The sequence below is a fragment of the Panthera leo genome, chromosome A2 (assembly GCF_018350215.1).
Source record: "Panthera leo isolate Ple1 chromosome A2, P.leo_Ple1_pat1.1, whole genome shotgun sequence".
In the NCBI taxonomy this organism is placed as follows: domain Eukaryota; kingdom Metazoa; phylum Chordata; class Mammalia; order Carnivora; family Felidae; genus Panthera; species Panthera leo.
This window is the reverse complement of record NC_056680.1, coordinates 124413171-124434494: the sequence shown is the minus strand read 5'-3', so window position 1 is coordinate 124434494 and position 21324 is coordinate 124413171. Positions and strand designations below refer to the sequence as shown.

General features: G+C 35.3%; 1 protein-coding gene across 2 annotated transcripts in view; it reads left to right on the top strand.

The window, feature by feature from the left end:
- DPY19L2 (dpy-19 like 2) overlaps positions 1 to 21324 on the top strand; it is a 95968-nt gene that overhangs the window by 37133 nt on the left and 37511 nt on the right. For both annotated transcript variants that reach the window (XM_042921947.1, XM_042921939.1), the window contains 4 exons: positions 7616 to 7693; positions 8516 to 8602; positions 15326 to 15385; positions 20522 to 20602. In XM_042921947.1, the coding sequence (XP_042777881.1) occupies positions 7616 to 7693; positions 8516 to 8602; positions 15326 to 15385; positions 20522 to 20602 (306 nt within the window). The remainder of the gene's footprint in view (positions 1 to 7615; positions 7694 to 8515; positions 8603 to 15325; positions 15386 to 20521; positions 20603 to 21324) is intronic.

Genomic DNA, 21324 nt, shown 5'->3' with positions numbered 1-21324 from the left:
TCTATTTCTTCCTGTTTCAGTTTTGGTAGTATATATGTTTCTAGGAATTTGTCCATTTCTTCCAGATTGCCCATTTTATTGGCCTATAAATGCTCATAATATTCTCTTATTATTGTGCTTATTTCTGTTGTGTTGGTTGTGATCTGTCCACTTTCTTTCTTGATTTTATTTATTTGGGTCCTTTTTCTTTTTGATCAAACTGGCTAGTGGTTTGTCAATTTTGTTAATTCTTTCAAAGAACCAGCTTCTAGTTTCATTAATCTGTTCTACTGTTTTCTTGGTTTTGATAGCATTAATTTCTGCTCTAATCTTTATTATTTCCTGTCTTCTGCTGGTTTTGGGTCTTATTTGCTGTTCTTTTTTGAGCTCCTTAAGGCATAAGGTTAGGTTGTGTATCTGAGATCTTTCTTCCTTCTTTAGGAAGGCCTGGATTGCTATATACTTTCCTCTTATGACTGCCTTTGCTACATGCCAGAGGTTTTGGGTTGTAGTGTTATCATTTTCATTCGCTTCCATATACTTTTTAATTTCGTCTTTAACTTCTTGGTTAGCCCATTCATTCTTTAGTAGGATGTTCTTCAGCCTCCAAGTATTTGTTACCTTTCCAAATTTTTTTCTTGTGGTTGATTTCGAGTTTCATAGCATTGTGGTCTGAAAATATGCACGGTATGATCTCAATCTTTTTGTACTTACTTAGGGCTGATCTGTGTCCCAGTATATGGTCTATTCTGGAGAACATTCCATGGGCACTGGAGAAGAATGTATATTCTGTTGCTTTAGGATGGAATGTTCTAAATATATCTGTTAAGTCCACCTGGTCCAGTGTGTCATTCAAAACCATTGTTTCCTTTTTTGATTAGATGATCTGCCCACTGCTGTGAGTGGGGTGTTGAAGTCTCCAACCCTTTGCAAGAGGGTCTCACCGAGCAATGGCCGAATGCCAGCTGCACCCAGGAACGCTTGCGGAACCCTGCTGCTGCCAATGCCCTGAGGCTGCGGCCAGGTGCCAGCCCGCCCCAGAAAAAGTTCACGAGATAGTGTAGCAGCAGCGTTTCAGGGATTATGGAAAATCACACCACACATCTGGCACCAGGCTTCACCCTTAATGACCTTGTTCCAGCACCAGCGAATGTGGTTTTCTGGGGTCTGCTGGGACCAGGTGGCTTCAACAGTCTCCACCAAATGTCCTTCCAGCAGTGGAACCGCTTTTCCCTGTGTGGCCTGGGAACCTCCCGGACCCCAGTCAGTTCCTGGGGATTCGCCCTTCCCACCAGAGCACCGCCGGTATTGAGCTGTGGAGTTGCAGACTTTGCACTCCCCTTGTTTACAGTCTTAATGGAATTTAAACCTTCTCCTTTCTCCTTTCTCTCTTTTTAGTTTAGTCCCTGCGGCTATTTCCAATTTTCCACTTTCTCTCCAGCTGCTTTTGGGGAGGGGTGCTTTTCCCATATACTTCCCCACCCCCCAATCCCCCACCCCAGTCTCCATCCTCTCTCCGCTCACAAAAGCACCCTCCTTCCTGCACCTGCTTGCTCCCTAAGTTCACTTCTCTACACCATTTACCTGCTGAATTCTGTGGTTCAGATTGTGCAGATTGTTGTGTTAATCCTCCAGTCAGTTTTCTAGGTGTGTAGGATGGTTTAGTGTTGTTCTGGCTGTGTCTCATGGATGCGAGACATACAAAAAACTTCCATGCTGTTCTGCCATCTTGGCTCCTCCCTGTTTTCAATTCTTTAAGATAAATACCTAGAAGTGTGATTGCTGGATTATATGATAATTCTATTTTATATTTTTTTGAGGAACCTTCATACTGTTTTCCATAGCAGCCATACAATTTTGCATATGTATCAACTGTGTGAACTGTGTGAAAGAGTTCCCTTTTTTCCATATCCTCATTAATACTTGTTGCCTGGTTGTTGATAATAACCATCCTAATGGGTGTGAGATAACATATCATTGTGGTTTTGATTTGTATTTCACTGATAATTAGTGACATTGAGCATTTTTTTGTATATATATTATCCATTTGCATATCTTTGGGTAAATACCTGTTCAAGCCTTTGCCCATTTTTTTTTTTTTTCAACGTTTTTTATTTATTTTTGGGACAGAGAGAGACAGAGCATGAACGGGGGAGGGGCAGAGAGAGAGGGAGACACAGAATCGGAAACAGGCTCCAGGCTCCGAGCCATCAGCCCAGAGCCTGACGCGGGGCTCGAACTCACGGACCGCGAGATCGTGACCTGGCTGAAGTCGGACGCTTAACCGACTGCGCCACCCAGGCGCCCCGCCTTTGCCCATTTTTTAATAGCATTATTAGTTTTTCCCTAGAGTATTAGGAGGTTTTGTTTAGTAATAAGTATTTTGGATATTAACCTTTTATCAGATATATGGTCTGCAAATAGTTTCTCCCATTCTATAGATTGCCTTTTTACTTTGTTGATTGTTTCCTTTGCTGTGCAGAAGCTTTTTAGTTTGATGCAATGTTACTTGTCTATACATCTGACAAGAGATTAACATAAAAAGATAAGAGATAATTAGTGTTGGAGAGGATGTAGTAGAAACGGAGTGAATGCTTATGCTCTGTTGGTGTGAATTTAAATTGGTGCAACCACTATGGAAGAGTTTGGAGGCTTTCCATGTAATTAAAAATAGAGCTATTATATGATCCAGCAATTCCATTTCTAGGTGTATATCCAAAGGAAATGAAAAGAGATTATCCAAGAGATATTTAAATTTCCATGTTTGTTACAGCATTATTCACAATAGCCAAGATGTGGAAACAACCTAAGTGACTTTCAACACATGAATGGATAAAGAAGATGGGATACACACACACACACACACACACACACACACACACACACACACACACACACACAGTGGAATATCCTGCTATGAGAAAGAAGAAAATCCTGCATTTGTGCCAACATAGATGGACCTTGAGGGCCTTGTGCTAAGTGAGATATGTTAGGCAGAGAACAACAAATACTGTATGATACCATTTATATGTAGAAACAAAAACAGCCAAGCTAGTAGAGTTGAATGGTGGTTACCAGTATGTGGGGGTGGGAGATAGGGAGATATTTTTCAAAGAACACAAACTTGCAATTGGAAGATGAATGAATTTGGGAGATCTAATACACAGTAGAGTGATTACAATTAACAATATTGTTTTATATACTTGAAAGTTGCCAGGAGAGTAGATCTTAAATGTTCTTACTACAAAAATGAAATGGGAATTTGGTGACATAATGGAGGGAGATATTAGCTAACACTGAAGTGCTAATCCTGTTATAATATATAGGTGTGTCAAATCAACATGTTATACACCTTAAACTTACATAATGTTGTGAGTTAGTTACATCTTAATAAATCTGGAAAAAATAGGGGGTTCCTTAGTAGAGATTGTAACCATAATAAAAAGGGTAAAATTCTTAAGTCTAGTTAGGTTCTGATTATCCATTACCTGGTATATTGCTTGGAACTACATTCCACTTGTCTTATCTCTTCTGGGGAAGGAGGTGGGTAGTAAGGTATTTAGGCTGAGAGAACAAGAAATGACAAAGGCTTTGACAGTAAGATATTAGCCTCAAACTCCCAAGTTCTGGATAGTTGATTTATAGAATAAACTTGTAATAGTTTATGCATTCTTGAACTGTGAGTTTTGATGGTCACCTTCTGTTTTATGAGGCACTTGATAATGTGTTGAAAAGAGGTTTGCTGAGCTATTTGTATCCTTGCCTTTTTTTCCACACCACCAAGTAAGTACCTTTTAGGGTGGAGATAACATTGGTACTCTAGTATCCATTGATAGGATTTAAATTTATAGGATTGTCTCCAAAAAAAACAAACAAACGTATTTGAAGCTCTAAGTAGCTAAGGTATGACAAAGCACTGGAAAACTGTATTCAGGTAAATTGTTTAGTACTTGAAAGTATTACCATCTTCAGCTTTGTTTAACACAAACATCTCCTTGGCACTCTTGAATGAATTACTCATTGTTTCTGTGTTTACAAATTTTTTTGAAATTGTACATACAATGAACTCTTAACCTCTTTACTACTGAGTGTTAAATTGCATGGGACTTTTCTGTTCAAAGGCCCAAACTAAAGAATTCCTGGGCTCAGTCATAATAATGACTGTGAATACCATCCTCTAAAATATACGCAATGGTAATACTGTACTTTGCAGTAGAGTTCTGCAATCTTTAATTGAATAAAGTATAATGAAAATAAAATGTCAAGTAGTTGGAATCATAGAGCACGTTGCCTTTTCACCCTAGCTTCTTTCACTTAGCAATATGCATTTAAGTTTCTCCATGTCTTTTCATGACTGGATAGCTCATTTTTTAATACTGCTGAATGATATTTCATTGTACAGATTTACACAGTTTGTTTATCCATTCACCTTTTGAAGGACATTGTGGTTGCTTCCAGTCTTGGGTGATTCTAGAAACATTTGTGTGAATTTTGTATGCATATAAGAATGTAACACAATTGGGTACATACTCAGGAGTGTGATTGGTGGATTGTATTGTAAGACTATGTTTAGTTTTGTAAGAAATTGCCAGTTTTATCAGGTTTTTGGATTTCAGCCATTCTTATAGGTGCGTAGCAGTATGTCCTTATTGCTTTAATTTACAGTTACCATTTTTATATGTGCTTATTTGCTATCTGTATATATTATTTGATAAGGTAATTGTTTGGATCTTTTGCCCATTTTTAAACTGGGTTGTTCTCTGGGGCGCCTGGGTGGCTCAGTCAGTTGAGTGTCCTGACTTCAAGTCAGATCATGATCTCACGGTCCCTTGAGTTCGAGCCCCATATTGGGCTCTGTGCTGACAGCTCAGAGCCTGGAGTCTGCTTTGGATTCTGTGTCTCTCTCAAAAATAGATAAACATTAAAAAAAAATTAAAAAAAAAATAAATTGGGTTTTCTTATTTCTGAATTTTAAGAGTTCTAAATATATTTTGCATACCAGACCTTTATCAACATGGGTTTTGCAAAGATTTTGTCACAGTCTCTTCCTTGTTTTTTAATTTTCTTAATGGTGTCTTTGCAGAACTGAGGTTTTTAATTTTAAAAATGTTCAACTTATGAATTTTTTTCATGGGTCATGCTTTTGGTTTTATATCTAAAAACTCATTCGCAAATAAAGTCACCTAGATTTTCTCCTTATGTTATCTTTTGGATGTTTTATAGTCTGCGTTTTAAATTTAGGCCTAAGATCCATTTTTTTTTTTAATGTTTATTTATTGTGAGACAGAGAGAGACAGAGTGTGAGCAGGGGAGGGGCAGAGAGAGGGAGACGCAGAATCTGAAGCAGGATCCAGGCTCTGAGCTGTCAGCACAGACCCCAATGCAGGGCTCAAACTCAAAAACCGCGAGATCATGACCTGAGCCGAAGTCGGACCCTTAACCGACTGAGCCACCCAGGCACCCCCCCTAAGATCCATTTTGAGTTAATTTTTTTGGAGAGATGTAAGGTCTAGGTCTAGGTTCATTTTTTTGTGTGTGCATGGACGTCCAAGTCTTCCAGCCCCGTTTGTTGACAAGACTATCATTTCCCTACTGAATTATCTTTGCTTCTTTGTCAAGCTTCAGTTGCCTGTAATTGCATAGATCTGTCCCTGGGCTTTCTATTTTATTGCATTGATTAATTTGTCTGTTATTTTTCCAATATCATGCTGTCTTGATTACTGCAACTTTATAGTAAGTCTTAAAGTCAGTGTCCAGATTTTTAAAGAATTTTTCTCTTTGCCTTCGGTTTCGAGCAGTTTTGACCATGATATACCAAGTGTGGTCAAGTTTTTGTTTGTTTTAATTTATCCCTTGTTGGGGATTTGTAATACTTTATAAATCGATGCTTGATTTTTTTCTGTAAATGTTTGGAATTTCTCCGATATAATCTCTTTAAATATAGTTTTTATTTCATTCCTATATCCTTTTCTGAGATATAAAGTAGAATATATTAGACCTTTACGCTGTATGTTCTGTATCTATTATATTCTTTCATATATTTTTCATCCCTTTGTCATTCTTTTTTCTAAATGTTTTCTTCTGACCTACCTTCGAATTTATCACTTCTTTGGTTGTATTTAACCTGCTTTTAAATCCATCTTTCTTGGGGCACCTGTGTGGCTCAGTTGGTTGAGCGGCCGACTTCCACTCAGGTCATGATCCCGCGGTCCGTGAGTTCGAGCCCCGCGTCGGGCTCTGTGCTGACAGCTCAGAGCCTGGAGCGTGTTTCAGATTCTGTGTTGCCCTCTCTCTGACCCTCCCCTGTTCATGCTCTGTCTCTCCCTGTCTCAAAAATAAATAAAAATGTTAAAAAAATAAATAAATCCATCTTTCTTAATATTGATTATTCTAATATTTATATTACATATAAATTTGTGTAATATTTATGTAATAAATTTATTTACATATTTACATATTATTTATGTAATCAATTTATATATTTCAATTTCTATTATGGCTTTCAGAACTCTCTTGGAAATTTGAAAAATTTTTAAAGTTTATTTATTTTGAGAGAGAGAGAGCGCACGAGTGGGAGAGGAGCAGAGAGAGAGAATCCCAAGCAGCCTCCGCGCTGTCAGCACAGAGCCGATGTGGGGCTCTAACCCACAAACCGTGAGATCCTGACCTGAGCTATTAAGTCAGATGCTTAACCAATGAGCCACCCATGCACCCCAGGAAGTCTCAATTTTATCTGTTATTTCCTTCCACATATCAGAAAGAAAGTTTATTTCTGATGATGCCAGACATGTTTTTGAGTAGTTTACGAGCTGAGTGGTTTTTACATTTTTAAAGTGTTATTAAAGAAAAAAAAATAGATGAAGAATATACAACAGAGACTGTACATGGCCCACAAAGCATAACACATTTACTAGCTGCTTTTTACGTAAAAAGTTTACTGACCCATAAAGTAGATTCTTTATATATCTGTTTCTATTATCATGGTGATAATAGATATCTCCTATATCTGGTTGGTTTTGATGCGGTATTGGATATTGTACATGAACAATCACAGAGTTACTTTGGGACTAGGTTGATATTAACTTCTTCCAGAGAAGATTGAAATTTGTTCCACTAGACAGATAAAGGCACTACCAATCTTCAGTCACCCTCATACAATGAGAGAATGAGCTGATTCAAAGGTGGACTTCCATCTTTCTGAGGGCTGCTTGACTTCTGCTTCTCTCTTATATCCCAAAGCAAAGCTTGGGGACTTAGTGAGGATCTCGTTCTTTGTGTGCCCTGAGTACTGAGTCCATTGAGATCTTTCAACTACCTCTATTAGAATCTGCTTCTGTTGGAATTGGCAGCTACATCTGGGATAAAAGCAACCCAAAATGTCACACTCATCACTAGGTTTCTATCTCTTCTCTGGTTTTAACTTCCTAATTCTTTTTGCTTTGTTAATGATGTGTGGCTTTCATTCAGGTTTTGAAATATTTTTTCTAGCTATTCTAGTTCTTAATGATAATGCTGGTTCAAATTATTTTGATTATCATTATTGGAAATAAACTCTACTCTTATATTTACTTATAGGTAGTGAAGTGTTTGTTTTCTGCTTGTTTTCACTTGTGCTTTTTTGCTATTTTTATTTCAGATAGCTTCATTATTTCCCATGTATGTTGTGGGGTACATTGAGCCAAACAAATTTCAGAAGATCATTTATATGAACATGGTAATATTTTTAACATTTATAAGTCAAATATTAAAATAAGATTTCAGGATTGATAAAACAGAACTGACTCTGTTTTATGGGGGTACATCCTCCAAGTAGTATTTAATGTATATGATGTTGATATTATCCAGAAGGAAAAATTATACTATTATATATCTACATCTATAACATCAGATAGATTACACTCTATCAACTAGACTATAGACATTTTATGTTCTGTGAAACTTTAAACATTTTTAATGTTTTATTTATTATTATTATCATTACTTTTGAAACTGCCTTTTCTCCCTGAGATCTGAGATTTTTAGCACTTTGCATTAATATGACCCTGTAAATTTTATGTTTTTGCATTTTTAAAATCTTACTTTCTAAATACATATATATATATACTTCAGCTAAGAAAATAAAATATGGCCTTGTTAGTTATAGAAATCTTCAAGTAGTCTAACAAAAATAAGATTAGAAAATTAATACTTTCTTACTATATTCTTTCTATATTCTTACTATAGTCTTTCTTACTATATTATTCCATCATTGAATCAATAGAAACAATAGTGTTTTTTCTGTTTTCTTTATAGCAAGTAGCAAATAGAGTAATAAAATGAAATTCTCCTGTATATAATTTATGGTGTTGAAAATACTTAAAACCTATCAGTGTGTTGAAATTCTATTATCATTTGAACAAGATCTACTTATCTATTTATCAGTCTTATTTATGCATATAACATTTGTATTAGAAATGACTATGCCTGTAGACAAAGTATGCATCATGCTGTTTATCTAATCACAATAAAACAGATGTTTCTTTTCCTCAATTTTCAGATTTCAGTTCTCCTTTGTTTTGTGTTGATGTTTGGAAATCCAATGTATTTATCTTCTTATTATTCATCATCTTTGTTAATGACATGGGTAAGTGTTTGCTAAGCTCCTGAAGATTTGTTTTTACCTGTCAAATAGTAGGTTTACCCATGTGATATGAGCTTAGGAGAATAAATAGTGCCCTTCCCGAATTATTGCTCACATGAAAAACTGTTTCCCAAATAATGCTTTCTATCTTATCCTTGAAAAATGAATACAATCCAAAATTTATCTCTTTAAGGCAAGGCCCAAGTAAATATTTTAAAAACAATCATAAGCTAATAAGACTTACTTTAAAAATATGCCATTTATGATAAAAATTAGTTATTTCTTTCTATGTCAGTTTAGTACACTAGTTATTGCAGTGACACTGCCATTGCCCAGAGCATTTTTGAACTCCTCTGAAATGCCTTCACAGACACAGATGGTGGCACATTCTTTTGAATATCCTCAATGGTGGCAAATCTTCATCTTTCAAGGGTAGATTTAATTTTGGGAAATGACCAAAGTCTTGTGAACAAGGTGGGTGATTAGATCTTGGGTAATATAGATCTTGATCGAAATATGGTGCGACAATAAAGTAATTAGACTGATTTTCTTGCACCATAAATTATCTCTGGAAAAAAATTTATCTCTGAAGGCAGTTTAGAAAGAGGAGCTTCAGACTGTTTTAAGCAATGGCAACATGATGAGAATAATGCATGTGACTTACTTTCATGGGATAACACTCATCTGGATTATGTATTTGGAAGGGTGGTTCAGTAAATTCGTTTTATTACTTTAGAGTCACACTTCTAATATTCATGAGCCAGAGCATGGAGTGTTTTCCTCCACTGGAATGTTATTGGGGTATTCTCTTTTTGTAATGATTAGAAATGATATGAACCACAGTAATACAAAAATGTGGCACTTTTCCACATATGGTGCATAGATGGACTCTTGGGATTTCCCCTATATTTTAATATTTTGGTCCCCAGCCTCTTTTTCCCCCCAAATAAGTAATCCCTACTTTTTCTCTCTCCCCAAAAACCTTTCAGCATTTTGTCAAATTTTGTCAGTATTACAACGTAAAGTACTTGTAATCATCTACCCCTTTTTATGAAAGCATTTTGTTTTGAAATATAGCACACGTGTAGAAAACTACATAAAACAAATGTTTTATGTACTTAGTACTGACTAGTAGTGATAAATACTGATTAATGAACTGTTATTTGACAAAGTAACTTAAGCTGCCGTCAAGTCAAAATTAGAACTTGACTAACCATTCTAGAAGCCCTCTGTGTGTCCTGCCCAATTATAACTCCCTTACACTGCTCTAAAGCAGGAATAGCTGTCTTGATTATGGTAATTACTCCTAGCTTTCATTTATAGTTTCATCAATTAATTTTCTATTTTTACCTACAGCTTTTCTATATATCTTCCTGGTTTTGTTTCCAAGAAATTTATTTGTTAAGAATTCAGGTCATTGAACACAGCACAGGAAGGTGCTGTGGTCTAGGTTTTGCTCTTTGAATACTCATTGGGTGATTTTACGTCTTCCTTTGCCTTCTTTATTTATAATACAGTTTATCTTCGAACAGTGCAAGGGCTAGGGATGTTAAATCCCCATGCAATTAAAAATCCACATATAATTTTGATTCCCCAAAAACTTAACTACTGGTAACTAATGTTGACTGGAAGCCTTGCTGATAACATAAGTAGTCAATTAACATGTATTTTGTATGTTATATGTCTTATGTACTGTATTCTTAAAGTAAGCTCTAGAGGAAAGAAAGTGTTATTAAGGAAATCATAGGAAGAGAGAATACATTTACAGTACTGTACTGTACTTACCAAAAAAATTTAAGTTGACACATGCAGTTCAAACCTGTGTTGTTTCAGGGTCAACTGTATATTAGTAATTAGATCTAAAACTTGGACAGGTTCAGATTTGATTCCTTTGGCAAGTCCATAGTATTGTTTTTTAGCAGGAGGCACATAATATCTGGTGCCTCTCTTTTTATGGTGGCAGCCATCAATGCTTAATCAGATCCACTGATTAAATAGGGATTGCAAAATGGTGATATATCAATCCCTCACTTACAGTTCATATAGGAAAATAAAGTACATGTCCAAATGAGGGAAGTTGGGAGGAGGTAGAAAAATATTTGAAGAAATAATGGCCAAAACTTTTCCAATTTGATGAAAATTACCAACTGAGATATGAAAAATCTTGTTGAATCTCAGTACAAGAAACTGAGAGAAAGCTAAATAAGGCACATGATAATCAAATTGCTCAAAATTAGTGATAAAGAGAAAATCTTAAGAACAGCCAGAGAAATAAGACCTATTAAATGTAGAAGAACAGAGGGTAAGGATGTCAAAAGATTTTTCATAAGAAAAATAATGCAAGCAGTAAGATAGTCAAGCAACATCTTTATAAAATACTTAAAGAAAAAAAAAACATTGGGAATTTGTAATTATATACCCAGACAATATATCCTTCAAAATGAACACAAAGACTTTATGACCAGCACATTTTCACTAAAATAAATGTTGAAGGGGGTCCTTCAGATGGAAGAAATAATATATTAGATGTCCGTCTGGCTCTACACAAATGAAGGGCACACGCAATAGTAGCTAAAGGTAAATATGTAAAGTTTTCCTGACATTTTTAAAAATATTTATTTATTTTGAGAGAAAGAGAGAATGTGTATGTGAAGGGGAGGGGCAGAGAAGGAGAGAGAGAATCCCAGGCAGGCTCTGTGCTCTCAGCATAGAGCCCTTGTGGGGCTCGATCTCATGAGTCCATAAGATCATGACCTAATGTGAGATCGTGACCTGAGCTGAAATCAAGAGTTGGACGCTTAACCGACTGAGCCACCCAGGTGCCCCCCTGCCATTTTTAACCACATTGTTGGACTTTGGGGGCATCATGCTCTGTGAAATAAGATAAATACTGTTTTTCAATTTGTGTCTTTAGTTTCTTTCAGCAATGTTTTATAGTTTTCAATGTATTAAGTCTTTTACCTGTTTGAGTTTATTCTTAATACTTTTTTTTCAGAGGCTATTACAATTACAGATGGGATTATTTTCTTAATTTCCTTTTCAGAGTTTTCATTTTTAGTGTGTAGAAATACAAAACATATTTTTTCATGTTGATTGTGTGTTGTGCTTCTTTGCAGAATTTATTTATTCCAAGTGTGTGTGTGTGTGTGTGTGTGTGTGTGTGTGTGTGTGTGTTTTCTATGTAGAAAATCACATCATCTGCAAACAGAGATAATTTTACATCTTCCTTTCCAATTTTTTATGCCTTTTACTTCCTTTTCTTGCTTAATTGCCGTAGCTAGGACTTCCAGTACTATGTTGAATAGAAATGGTGAAAGTTGGCAACCTTGCCTTCTTCCTGATGTTAAAGTAAAAGCTTACAGTTTTTCACCATTCAGTATGATGATGTTAGCTGTGGGATTTTCAAATATGGCCTTTATTGTGTTGAGGTAATCTCCCTCTATTCCTAGTTTGTTGAGAGTTTTTATCATGATAGGACACTAATTTTTTTCAAATGCTTTCCCTACATCTATTGAGATGATCTTGTGATTTTTAATCCCTCATTCTGTTAATGTAGCATGTTACATTAACTGATTTGCATATGTTGAACCATCCTAGCATTGCAAGATCTCATTTAATCATGGTGAATGGTCCTCTTAATGTGTGCTGTTAAATGTGGTTTGCTTGTATTTTGTTAAGAATTTTTCCATTTATGTTCATCAGGGATATTGGTCTGTAAGTTTTCTCAGTGTCCTTGTCTGGCTTTGGTATCAGGGTCATGCTGGCCTTAAGAAATATGTTTGGAAGTATCCCTCCTCTGCAGTTTTTGAAACAGTTTGAGAAGAATTGACATTAATTTTTCTTTAAATGTTTGGTAGGATTCATCAATAAAGCCATCTGGTCTTTGATTTTTTTCTTTGTTGTGAGGTTTTTGATTATTTGTTCAATATTCTTACTAATTATAGGTATGCTTAGAGTTTCTGTTTCTGTATGATTCTGTCTTGGTAGATTGTTTGTTTCTAGGAATGTGTGTCTTCTATGTAATCAATTTGTTACTATCTAACTGTTCACAGTAGTCTCTTATAATCTATTTTGCTTGAGTTTAGTTATTTCAGATGGGAGAGTATGTGTGATTCCTGTTATATCAACTTGACCAGAAGCAGTAGTTCCATCCTGATTGATTTTAATTACTTACTTTATTTTGGGGGTGAAATATTATCATGTTTCTAAGAATAAGAAATATATAAAAAGTTGTACTCAGAAAATGTCACTCCCTCTCATTCCCTCTACCTTTTCTCTCCAGTTTTCTTTTCACCTTGGTCCTGCCTTTCCTGTAAGATAGCTCATTGGTTTTCTGGTTTTCCCATTTAGTTGTTTTTTCTTTTTTACACTAATAAATTATATATATATATTTATCATATCTCCTCTTACTTACATGAAAGGTAGAATACTTAGTCTTCTGCACTTTGGTTTATCAGCCTATTGTATATATCATGCAACAACCTATCCTGGATACAATCCCATATAATGTCATAGAGATCTTCTTCATTCTTTATATAGTTTCATAGTACTACACTGGGTATGTTCCGTAGATAATTCAAATACTGTCCTATGTCTGGGCATCTAGGTTGTTTCCTATATTTTGCACTTACAAACAGGTTGCAGTGTGTAATTTGGTGCATTTATATTTTCTGTTGTTGGAAGCTCAGGAATCCTGGCTCACCTTGAGCTAACTAGATGCTGCAAAATTCTACTCCAAATCTAAGTAACACACAGGCCTAAGATTTCGGTTTCTTATAGGAAGCTTTTTCTTCCCACCCCAAACTCAAATACCTTGTGAGCTTGTAGCAATGGCAGGAGGAGTATTCCTAGTCCTTGAGTATCTTTGTCAGTTTGGGTTGCTATAGTAAAAATACTATAGACAGAAATTTATTTTTCACAGTTCTAGAGGCTAGGAAGTCCAAGATCAAGATACCAGCCAATTTGTTTCTTGGTGAGGGCTCTCTTCTTGATTTACAGACAGATGCCTTCACTATATTCTCACATGGTCACGAGACAGACATCTCTCCCATGTCTCTTCTTATAAAAGCACTAGTCCCGGGGCACCTGGGTGGCTCAGTTGGTTGAGCGTCTGACTTTGGCTCAGGTCATGATCTCACAGTTTGTGGGTTCAAGCCCCACATCGGGCTCTTTGCTGACCGTTTGCTTGGAGCCTGGAGCCTGCTTCGGATTCTGTGTCTCCCTCTCTCTCTGCCCCTCCCCTGCTCACACTTTGTCTCACTCTGTTTATCAAAAATAAATAAGTGTAGGGGCGCCTGGGTGGCTCAGTCGGTTAAGCGTCCGACTTCGGCTCAGGTCATGATCTCGCGGTCCGTGAGTTCGAGCCCCGCGTCAGGCTCTGTGCTGACCGCTCAGAGCCTGGAGCCTGTTTCAGATTCTGTGTCTCCCTCTCTCTCTGACCCTCCCCCGTTCATGCTCTCTCTCTCTCTCAAAAATAAATAAACGTGTAAAAAAATTAAAAATAAATAAATAAATAAATGTAAAAAAATTAAAAAAAAAAAATAATAGCGCTAGTCCCATTCATGAGGGCTCTGCCATCATGGTCTAATTACCTCCCAAAGGTTTCATCTGTTACGTCAGAGTGAGGATTAGGGTTTCAGCACATACATTTGGTGGGGGACATAAACATTTAGTTGATAGCACTCAAGGGTATGATTTTTGAGGACCCAGTTTTATTCATGTCTCAAGTCCAATTTCTTACCTTCCATAGCCCCAGGCCCTTTTCTGCTTTTGATGTAAGCTCATAGTTGCAACTTTATTCTGCAGTCCTTCTTGAAGACTACCCTAAGTTTTCTCCTACATGTTTGTTTTTTAAAGTCATCTGCATTCTCTGGCATCTGGAAAATTCATTTTCTTTCTTATAAGTTCAGTTAGGTATGTTTTTAATATTTTGTTTTTATTTTTATTTCATCCCATTACAATATTCAACCCACACGGCACAATGCCTGGTGTCCAGCACCCACAGTCACTCTAGAGCACTTCTCCCCAGTCCCCTTCATCTAAATAAATTTCCAGTTCTAACAGCATCTGTTTTTCCACAGCTGTGTGCTTCCCACCCCCAGGTACCTCTTAACTGTTTGTTTATTTGAGAGAGAAAGAGTGAGAGAGAGCATGCAAATGGGGGAGAAGGAGAGAGAGAGAGAGGACAGAGGATCCTAATCAGGCTCTGTGCTGACAGCAGACAGCCTAATGCGAGGCTCACACTCACAAACCGTGAGATCATGACCTGAGCCAAAGTCAGACGCTTAAATGACTGAGCCACCCAGGCACGCCCAGTTAGCCATTTTTTAAAAATTTAAAAATATTTTATTTAGGAATTTGGGGAGGAAGGCTTTTAGTGTTATTTTAGACCACTAATTTTGCTGGGCGACTTAACATATATCCTTGCATGGACACACCTCCCACAAACAACCCACACCCTCAGAGGAGTAACCTGCACAAGGCATCACAGCTAATTCAGTGAGGAATTAACTTGATTCTAGAAGCAACTTGCTGGTACATAAAGCATTGAGCTGTCACTAAAAGGAAATTTGCCATGTCCAAATTTTGAAAAATCAACAATTAAGAAGGAAAATGACTGGTGATAGCCAAGATGGAAGGGGGTGGCTGGGTAATTTTTAAAATGTATCAGTCATATAAAATGTCAATTTTATTTAATTGTTTAATTTTATATCATGTGCATTTCAGGTGATAATTCTAAAGAGAAATCAAATTCAAAGATTGGGAGTGTCTGAACTCAACTTTTGGGTAAGATTCAACATTTTTAACCATTTCTTCAAACTTTTTATTTCTGTAACTGAATACAGACAGTATACTTTAAGACTCGAATGACTTATAGTCAATAAATCTTACAAATACCTACTAATATGGGGCAAGAAATAGTCCTTAGTGACATCTACAAGTCATTATCAGAAACGAGTTCATGTATTTCAGTACCACTCTCACGCCTCTCTTCCTTTACTTTTCACCCTGCTATATATACCCTTACTGCCTTGCTTTCCAAAAGAATTTTTTTTGCCTTGAGTTTCTCCCTTTAGATTTACTAACCTTCTCTTCAAAATAACTCAGCCTGTAGTCCTGCCCCCACTTTCTCTTTTTCTTTTCTCTACATCTGTCTGTCATCTATCTGTTCTTCTGCTTCCCATGTTAGACTATTATTTTTGTCCCTGTCACATTTTCCCTACAGTCTCCCAGCCCCTTCTTATATCAACTCAGACACCACCTAATCTTCTTTTGACTTCTTCCCACACATGCAAATGGATGGCCCACGTTAATTCTATGTTTGTGTGTTTTGTTTCCAAGTAAACTCAGTATGCTGTTAGGTAGACACTACAATTACTAATTCTCGTAATATTGGACAGGTGACACTCCTTTTTTATCTCTTGATCTTTGAATGTAGATGTACATCTATGAAAAAGTAAAACCTGCCATATTGAAGAACTATGTGATTACATATGATATATTAATAGGGGAAAGCTGGAGAAGTTATGGTAAGATAAGGTAGATTTCTACTCAGAATGCAAAAGGACAAAGTGTATTGAGTTGCCAGTTACTCGCTACTGGAGGCTTTCTCTAATGGTGAAAATATAGAAATATTTGTGCACTTGAATTAGTGGATGATATGACTCTTCTAATATATTATTTTTTTAGTTCACAAAAATTAGCAGTTTTTTCCAAGATGAAGCCAGGAAATTGATGGAAAATTCAAAGATCTTCATTTAATAACTGAACTCAAAGTCAAAATTTCTATTACAAACTGTTGAAAAATGGCAACAAACAGAATAGCATCCATGGACATTTAGGAAATTCTGCCAAAGCTGTACTGAGATTTATTCTCTTCTTTTCAGTTTTAGACTGGAAAGAGTAAAAATTAAGCTTTCAAGTCAAGAATTCAAAGAAACAAACATCTAAGGAGAAAAAAGTTGAGATATAATTAATGTTCCAAACATTTATTTTTTTAAAGCTGACAGAATTGATGTCAGTCTTTTGCAAAGGGGAGAAATAAATTTTAGTTATCTAAACAATACAAAGGATATTCTGGCCTTTTATGGCTTTTTCCCCATAAAAGGCAAAAAGGAAAAGCAAAGATATTTTGTGAACTAACACTTTTTCTTGCAACCCCCTTCCTCCCAAAAAAACTTGGCATTTTACTATTCCAAGTAATTCTTTCATACCTGTGGAATAAAGATTATATTGCATATCTTACTCCATATGGTATTTAGAAGCCAAGGTCTGAATGCTGAGTGTTCTCATTGCTACACTGTTTCCTTGCTTCTAGACCCATACTTCTAGACTGATATAGATACATATGCATACATACATCTAATATTTGTACCATTGAAATTCCACAAGGAGAGGTAAAAGAGAGTGGGGCTGAAAAATTTTGAATATGTAATGGCTGAAGACTTTCCAAATTTGGTAAAAGACATAAATCTACAGAGTCAAGAAATGGAGTGAATCCCGAGTAGGATAAGCCCAACAATATCCATGCCAAGACACATCATAATTAAATTTCTGAAAACTAAAGACAAAAAATCTGAAAAGCAGGCAGAGGGAAATGACATGTTGCCTATAGGGCAAAACTGATTTAGATTACATTAGCCTGAAACTATGGGGCCAGAAGGAGATGGCGTAACATTTGTCAAATGCTGAAAGAATTGTCAACTGCAAATTAAATGTCCAGGGATAGTGTCTTTTAGGAGTGTAGGGGAAATAAAAGACATTCTCAGATGAAGGAAAACTAAGAGAATTTGTTGCTAGCAGAGCAACCCTTAAAGAATAGTAAATGGAAGTTCTTGAGGCAGAAACTAAATGACCAGAAAGAATCTTAGAACATCAAGAAGAAATTAAAAAAAAAAAAAAAAAAAAGAGAGAAAAAGAAAATGGATACATAAAGGAGTAAATGTAATATACTATTCTTGTGTTTTTCTTTTCATGTGTTTCCTCTTGGCTTATTATTTAGCTAGATGTTTGAATCAAATTTTAATTAATTTATTTTTTCTCTCATTTTTATTGATATGAGTTTTTGAGGCCATGGATTTTCTTCTGATCATTGTTTTACATGACTTTCTTCATTCCTAATACGTAGTTTTCATTATCATATTTGAAAAAAAAATTTTTTGTTTCTCTTTCACTTAAGACCTGTTTTAATAGTAAGTTTGTTAATTTCCAGGAGGGAAGGACCTTTTTTTCTTCTTTGTTATTAATTTCTAGTTTTATTACATCACGATGATAGAAGATTACATTTTTAGTTTGTGGACCCACTGGATGCTTTCTCTCTGACCTAATGGATGATCATTTTTTTGTGAATATTTTATGTGTGCTTGATGAAGGTGTATCCTTTATTAGCAAGACATATTTTAATAAATTTATCCACGAAATTTATTTTTAAATGTTTTGGTCTTTTATATCTTTATTATTTGCCCACTGACCTCTCTTGTATTGAAAAAGTGTATTTAAGTCTTTTAATATTAGCGTGTTTCTGTTTCTCCTTGAAGATCCAGTAACTTCTGTTTTATAAAGATGGTTGCAATACATAGATATTCATACTTAATTATATTTTCGTCATGAATTGTGTCTTTTAGTGTCAAAATAATTTCTATATCTAATGCTTTTTGGTGTGAAACTTAGTGATGATAGGATTATAAGCTTTAGTTTCTTATTAGCTTTGGTACATTTTTGCCGCTGTTTCATTGTCACGTTTTTGAATCTGTTTCAGTACATCTTTGTATAGCACAGGTCAAATATCGCTTTGTGAGAATTTGAAGATTTTTATTTATGTTGTAAATGTTACATTATTTTTTGTATTTACAATTTCTCTACATATTTCATTACACATTTCTCTTTCATTTTTAACTTTCTATATTCAGGAAAGTTGTTCCCTCAATTATTGCATACTTGAAACTGTTTTTCTGTAATCTTTATACCTGAATGACAGATGGACTAGATATAAAGTTCTTGGTTCCCACTTTCTTGAGTGTCTTGAAAATGCTTCTACACTGTTTTATTGCTTTTATGTTTCTTTTAATATGCATGATGCAAGCCAAATTTTCTTGCCCTTCTAAGTTATGTGCTGAGAAGTGTTACGGACTTTTCTTCATTTTTAAGTTTTACTAGGCTATGTCTCGAGGTAGTTTACCATACTGGTCAATTTTCCCAATTCCTGGTGGGTCCTTTCCACATGTAAGTCCAGGTCTTTTATTTCTAGGAAGTTTTCTTGGATTGTAGTTTGAATACTAGTGTGAATTCATTGCTCAGTTTTTCTTTTTCAGGGACTCCAATTATAAACATGTTGCCTGTCTTCTGTTTCTACTACTTTCTATGATTCTTTTATTTCCTTGTTTAATCTCGTTTTTATTCTTTTGTGGGTGTTTTTTTTTTTTTTTTTTTTTACTGTCTTCAGTGCTTTTTTTGAATTTTTATTTAAATCTCTGCTCCTTTAGTTACCTTGAGATTGTCTTCATTTTTCAATGGTTTCCCTCTTTTCTTCCATTTCTTTTTCTATATTTATGTTCTTAGTTTCAAAAAAAAAATTATGTCTCTGAATGCTTATTTGAGCTTAGTTAATTCAGCTTTTAATTCTGCATTGTAGTTTTTTCTGCTTTGTAAGATTTTTATCATTCATTTGAATGGATATCAGCAGCTGAAATGTTTGACTCTCAGTTTTGTTACCTTCTTATAGAAGCTCTATTATAGATCATATAGACATCTTTCATCTCATTAGTTTGTGTTCAGAGCAGATATTTTCTAATCCAGGTGCAGCCTTTTGTCAATGTAACAAAATTTGGTTTTATCAATTATTAACTTCCTTCATCTTTCAGTGACAGTAGTGATTGTCTTTTGTTTGGTCCTCATTTATTTTTCTGGATACTTGATTTTCCTTTCTTCCTTATTTCCTTATCCACACATTCTTCAGAGGGTTTCTCTCTTTCTTTTCCCTTCCTCTCTTTCCAGAAGTAATGCCTTTCTGAGGTCAGTTCTTCTTATACTGAGCCCTTTAAGTCCCCTCTCTGTAGCTCATTCTCCAGTCTCCTGGCTCTTCTCACATGTAAGGTGGACTTTCTCTCCCTCTGGTTATTTCAGTTCATTTTAGGACTCCTCACCTCCCTCTCTCCTCTTCTGCATGATTTTGAGGCTCCCCTCATTCTCTGCAAAGGCTTAGATCAGGAACTTGAGGCTTAAGTTTGCTGTATATGTTGTTTCTTTCTATTTACAGGTAATTTGAAGTTTGTACTGTTACCTGTTTTTTGTATTTGTGATTGCATTGTCCTACTTGTTGGATGAGTGTGGAGAGATTTGGATTTAGTCTGCTATAATTTTCCTCAGGCTACCTAGAAGTCCACATCTGTGCTTTTTCTAATCAAGGTTAGCCAAAAAATAAACAAAACAACAGAAACCCCCACGTGAGTTTTAGTTTCTATTTCTCTCTTTAAAATGAAAGCTTAAGTTTTGAAATTTTCCTTTCTTGAGGAAGGACTCATATAATTCTATTTCCAAAAGAGTGGTAGAAGAATATTTTATAATTTAATCCTATTTTTGAAAAAAAGGACTTTTCTGCTAGGAAATAATATTTGGAACCAAACATATAACTCCTTTCTTCACAGAAATTGAAAATAAATAACTTGAAAAAAATTCTTTTAGAATTTGTAGAACTCTAGTGTTGTTATGTAGTTTATACCAATGTCATCTGTTTCAATTCTTTGCCTTTAAACAAAATTTTCTAAAGGAGCAACCTTTTTTTAGACCACATCACTAATATAGTTTTCCATACCATGATTAAAATTTCCCATACCACTTGTTGATATGATTGAATTTTGTAGCTGGGTAACTTACGATTTTTAGTGTCTGACTTCTGTCTCTTTCTTTCTTTCACTTACTTTCTAGCTGATTCAAGGCTTTGCCTGGTTGTGTGGAACAATTATTTTGAAATTTCTGACATCTAAAATGTTAGGTGTTTCAGATCATGTAAGTACTTTCTAGTTAAAGCATAAAAATTCCTATAAATATGTAGCTGGATGAAAACTTTAAAACCATCCATTTTTACCTCTTTAGTTTATAGAGAGTAAGTGCCTTTTCAAGGTCCTGGAGTTAGTTATTGGCAGACTCAGTAATAAAACCCTACAGTTAAGTGATCTTTTCAACCCACTAAGAAAAAACTGTATCAATGAATGCTAACCTAGCCATCCAGAAAAAAAAAAAAGAATAATATCTTAAGTAGTTATGTGTTTTTTTATTTCAGTTAAAATACGAATTGGGGCACCTGGCTAGCCAGTCAGTAGAGCGTGTGACTCTTGATGTTGGGGTTGTGGGTTCAAGCCCCATGTTGCGTATGGAGATTACTTAAAAAATAAAATAAACTCTTAAGCAAATAACCTCATGTATTTAAATAAGTTACTCATTTATTGAAAATGTTAATATATGAGCAGTCTGTACTCAGCTTTGAAATATAATAGTCAAAATCTTAATGTAGTTTTATTTATGTATAGTTAATAGAGTAAAATTAAGATATGACTTGATATTGTTAAAGCTTTTCTTGTTACATAAAGGAAAGTGGTAAATGTTAAAAATCCTCTATCTTTTCATCTTCTAGAAAATATATGGACCTATCCCTCATGTGTGGTGTGTGTTTGTTTTAAAGCCAGTGTCTTACATAATAGCCCTTGTCAAAGCTTAAGTCCCTACTTAGC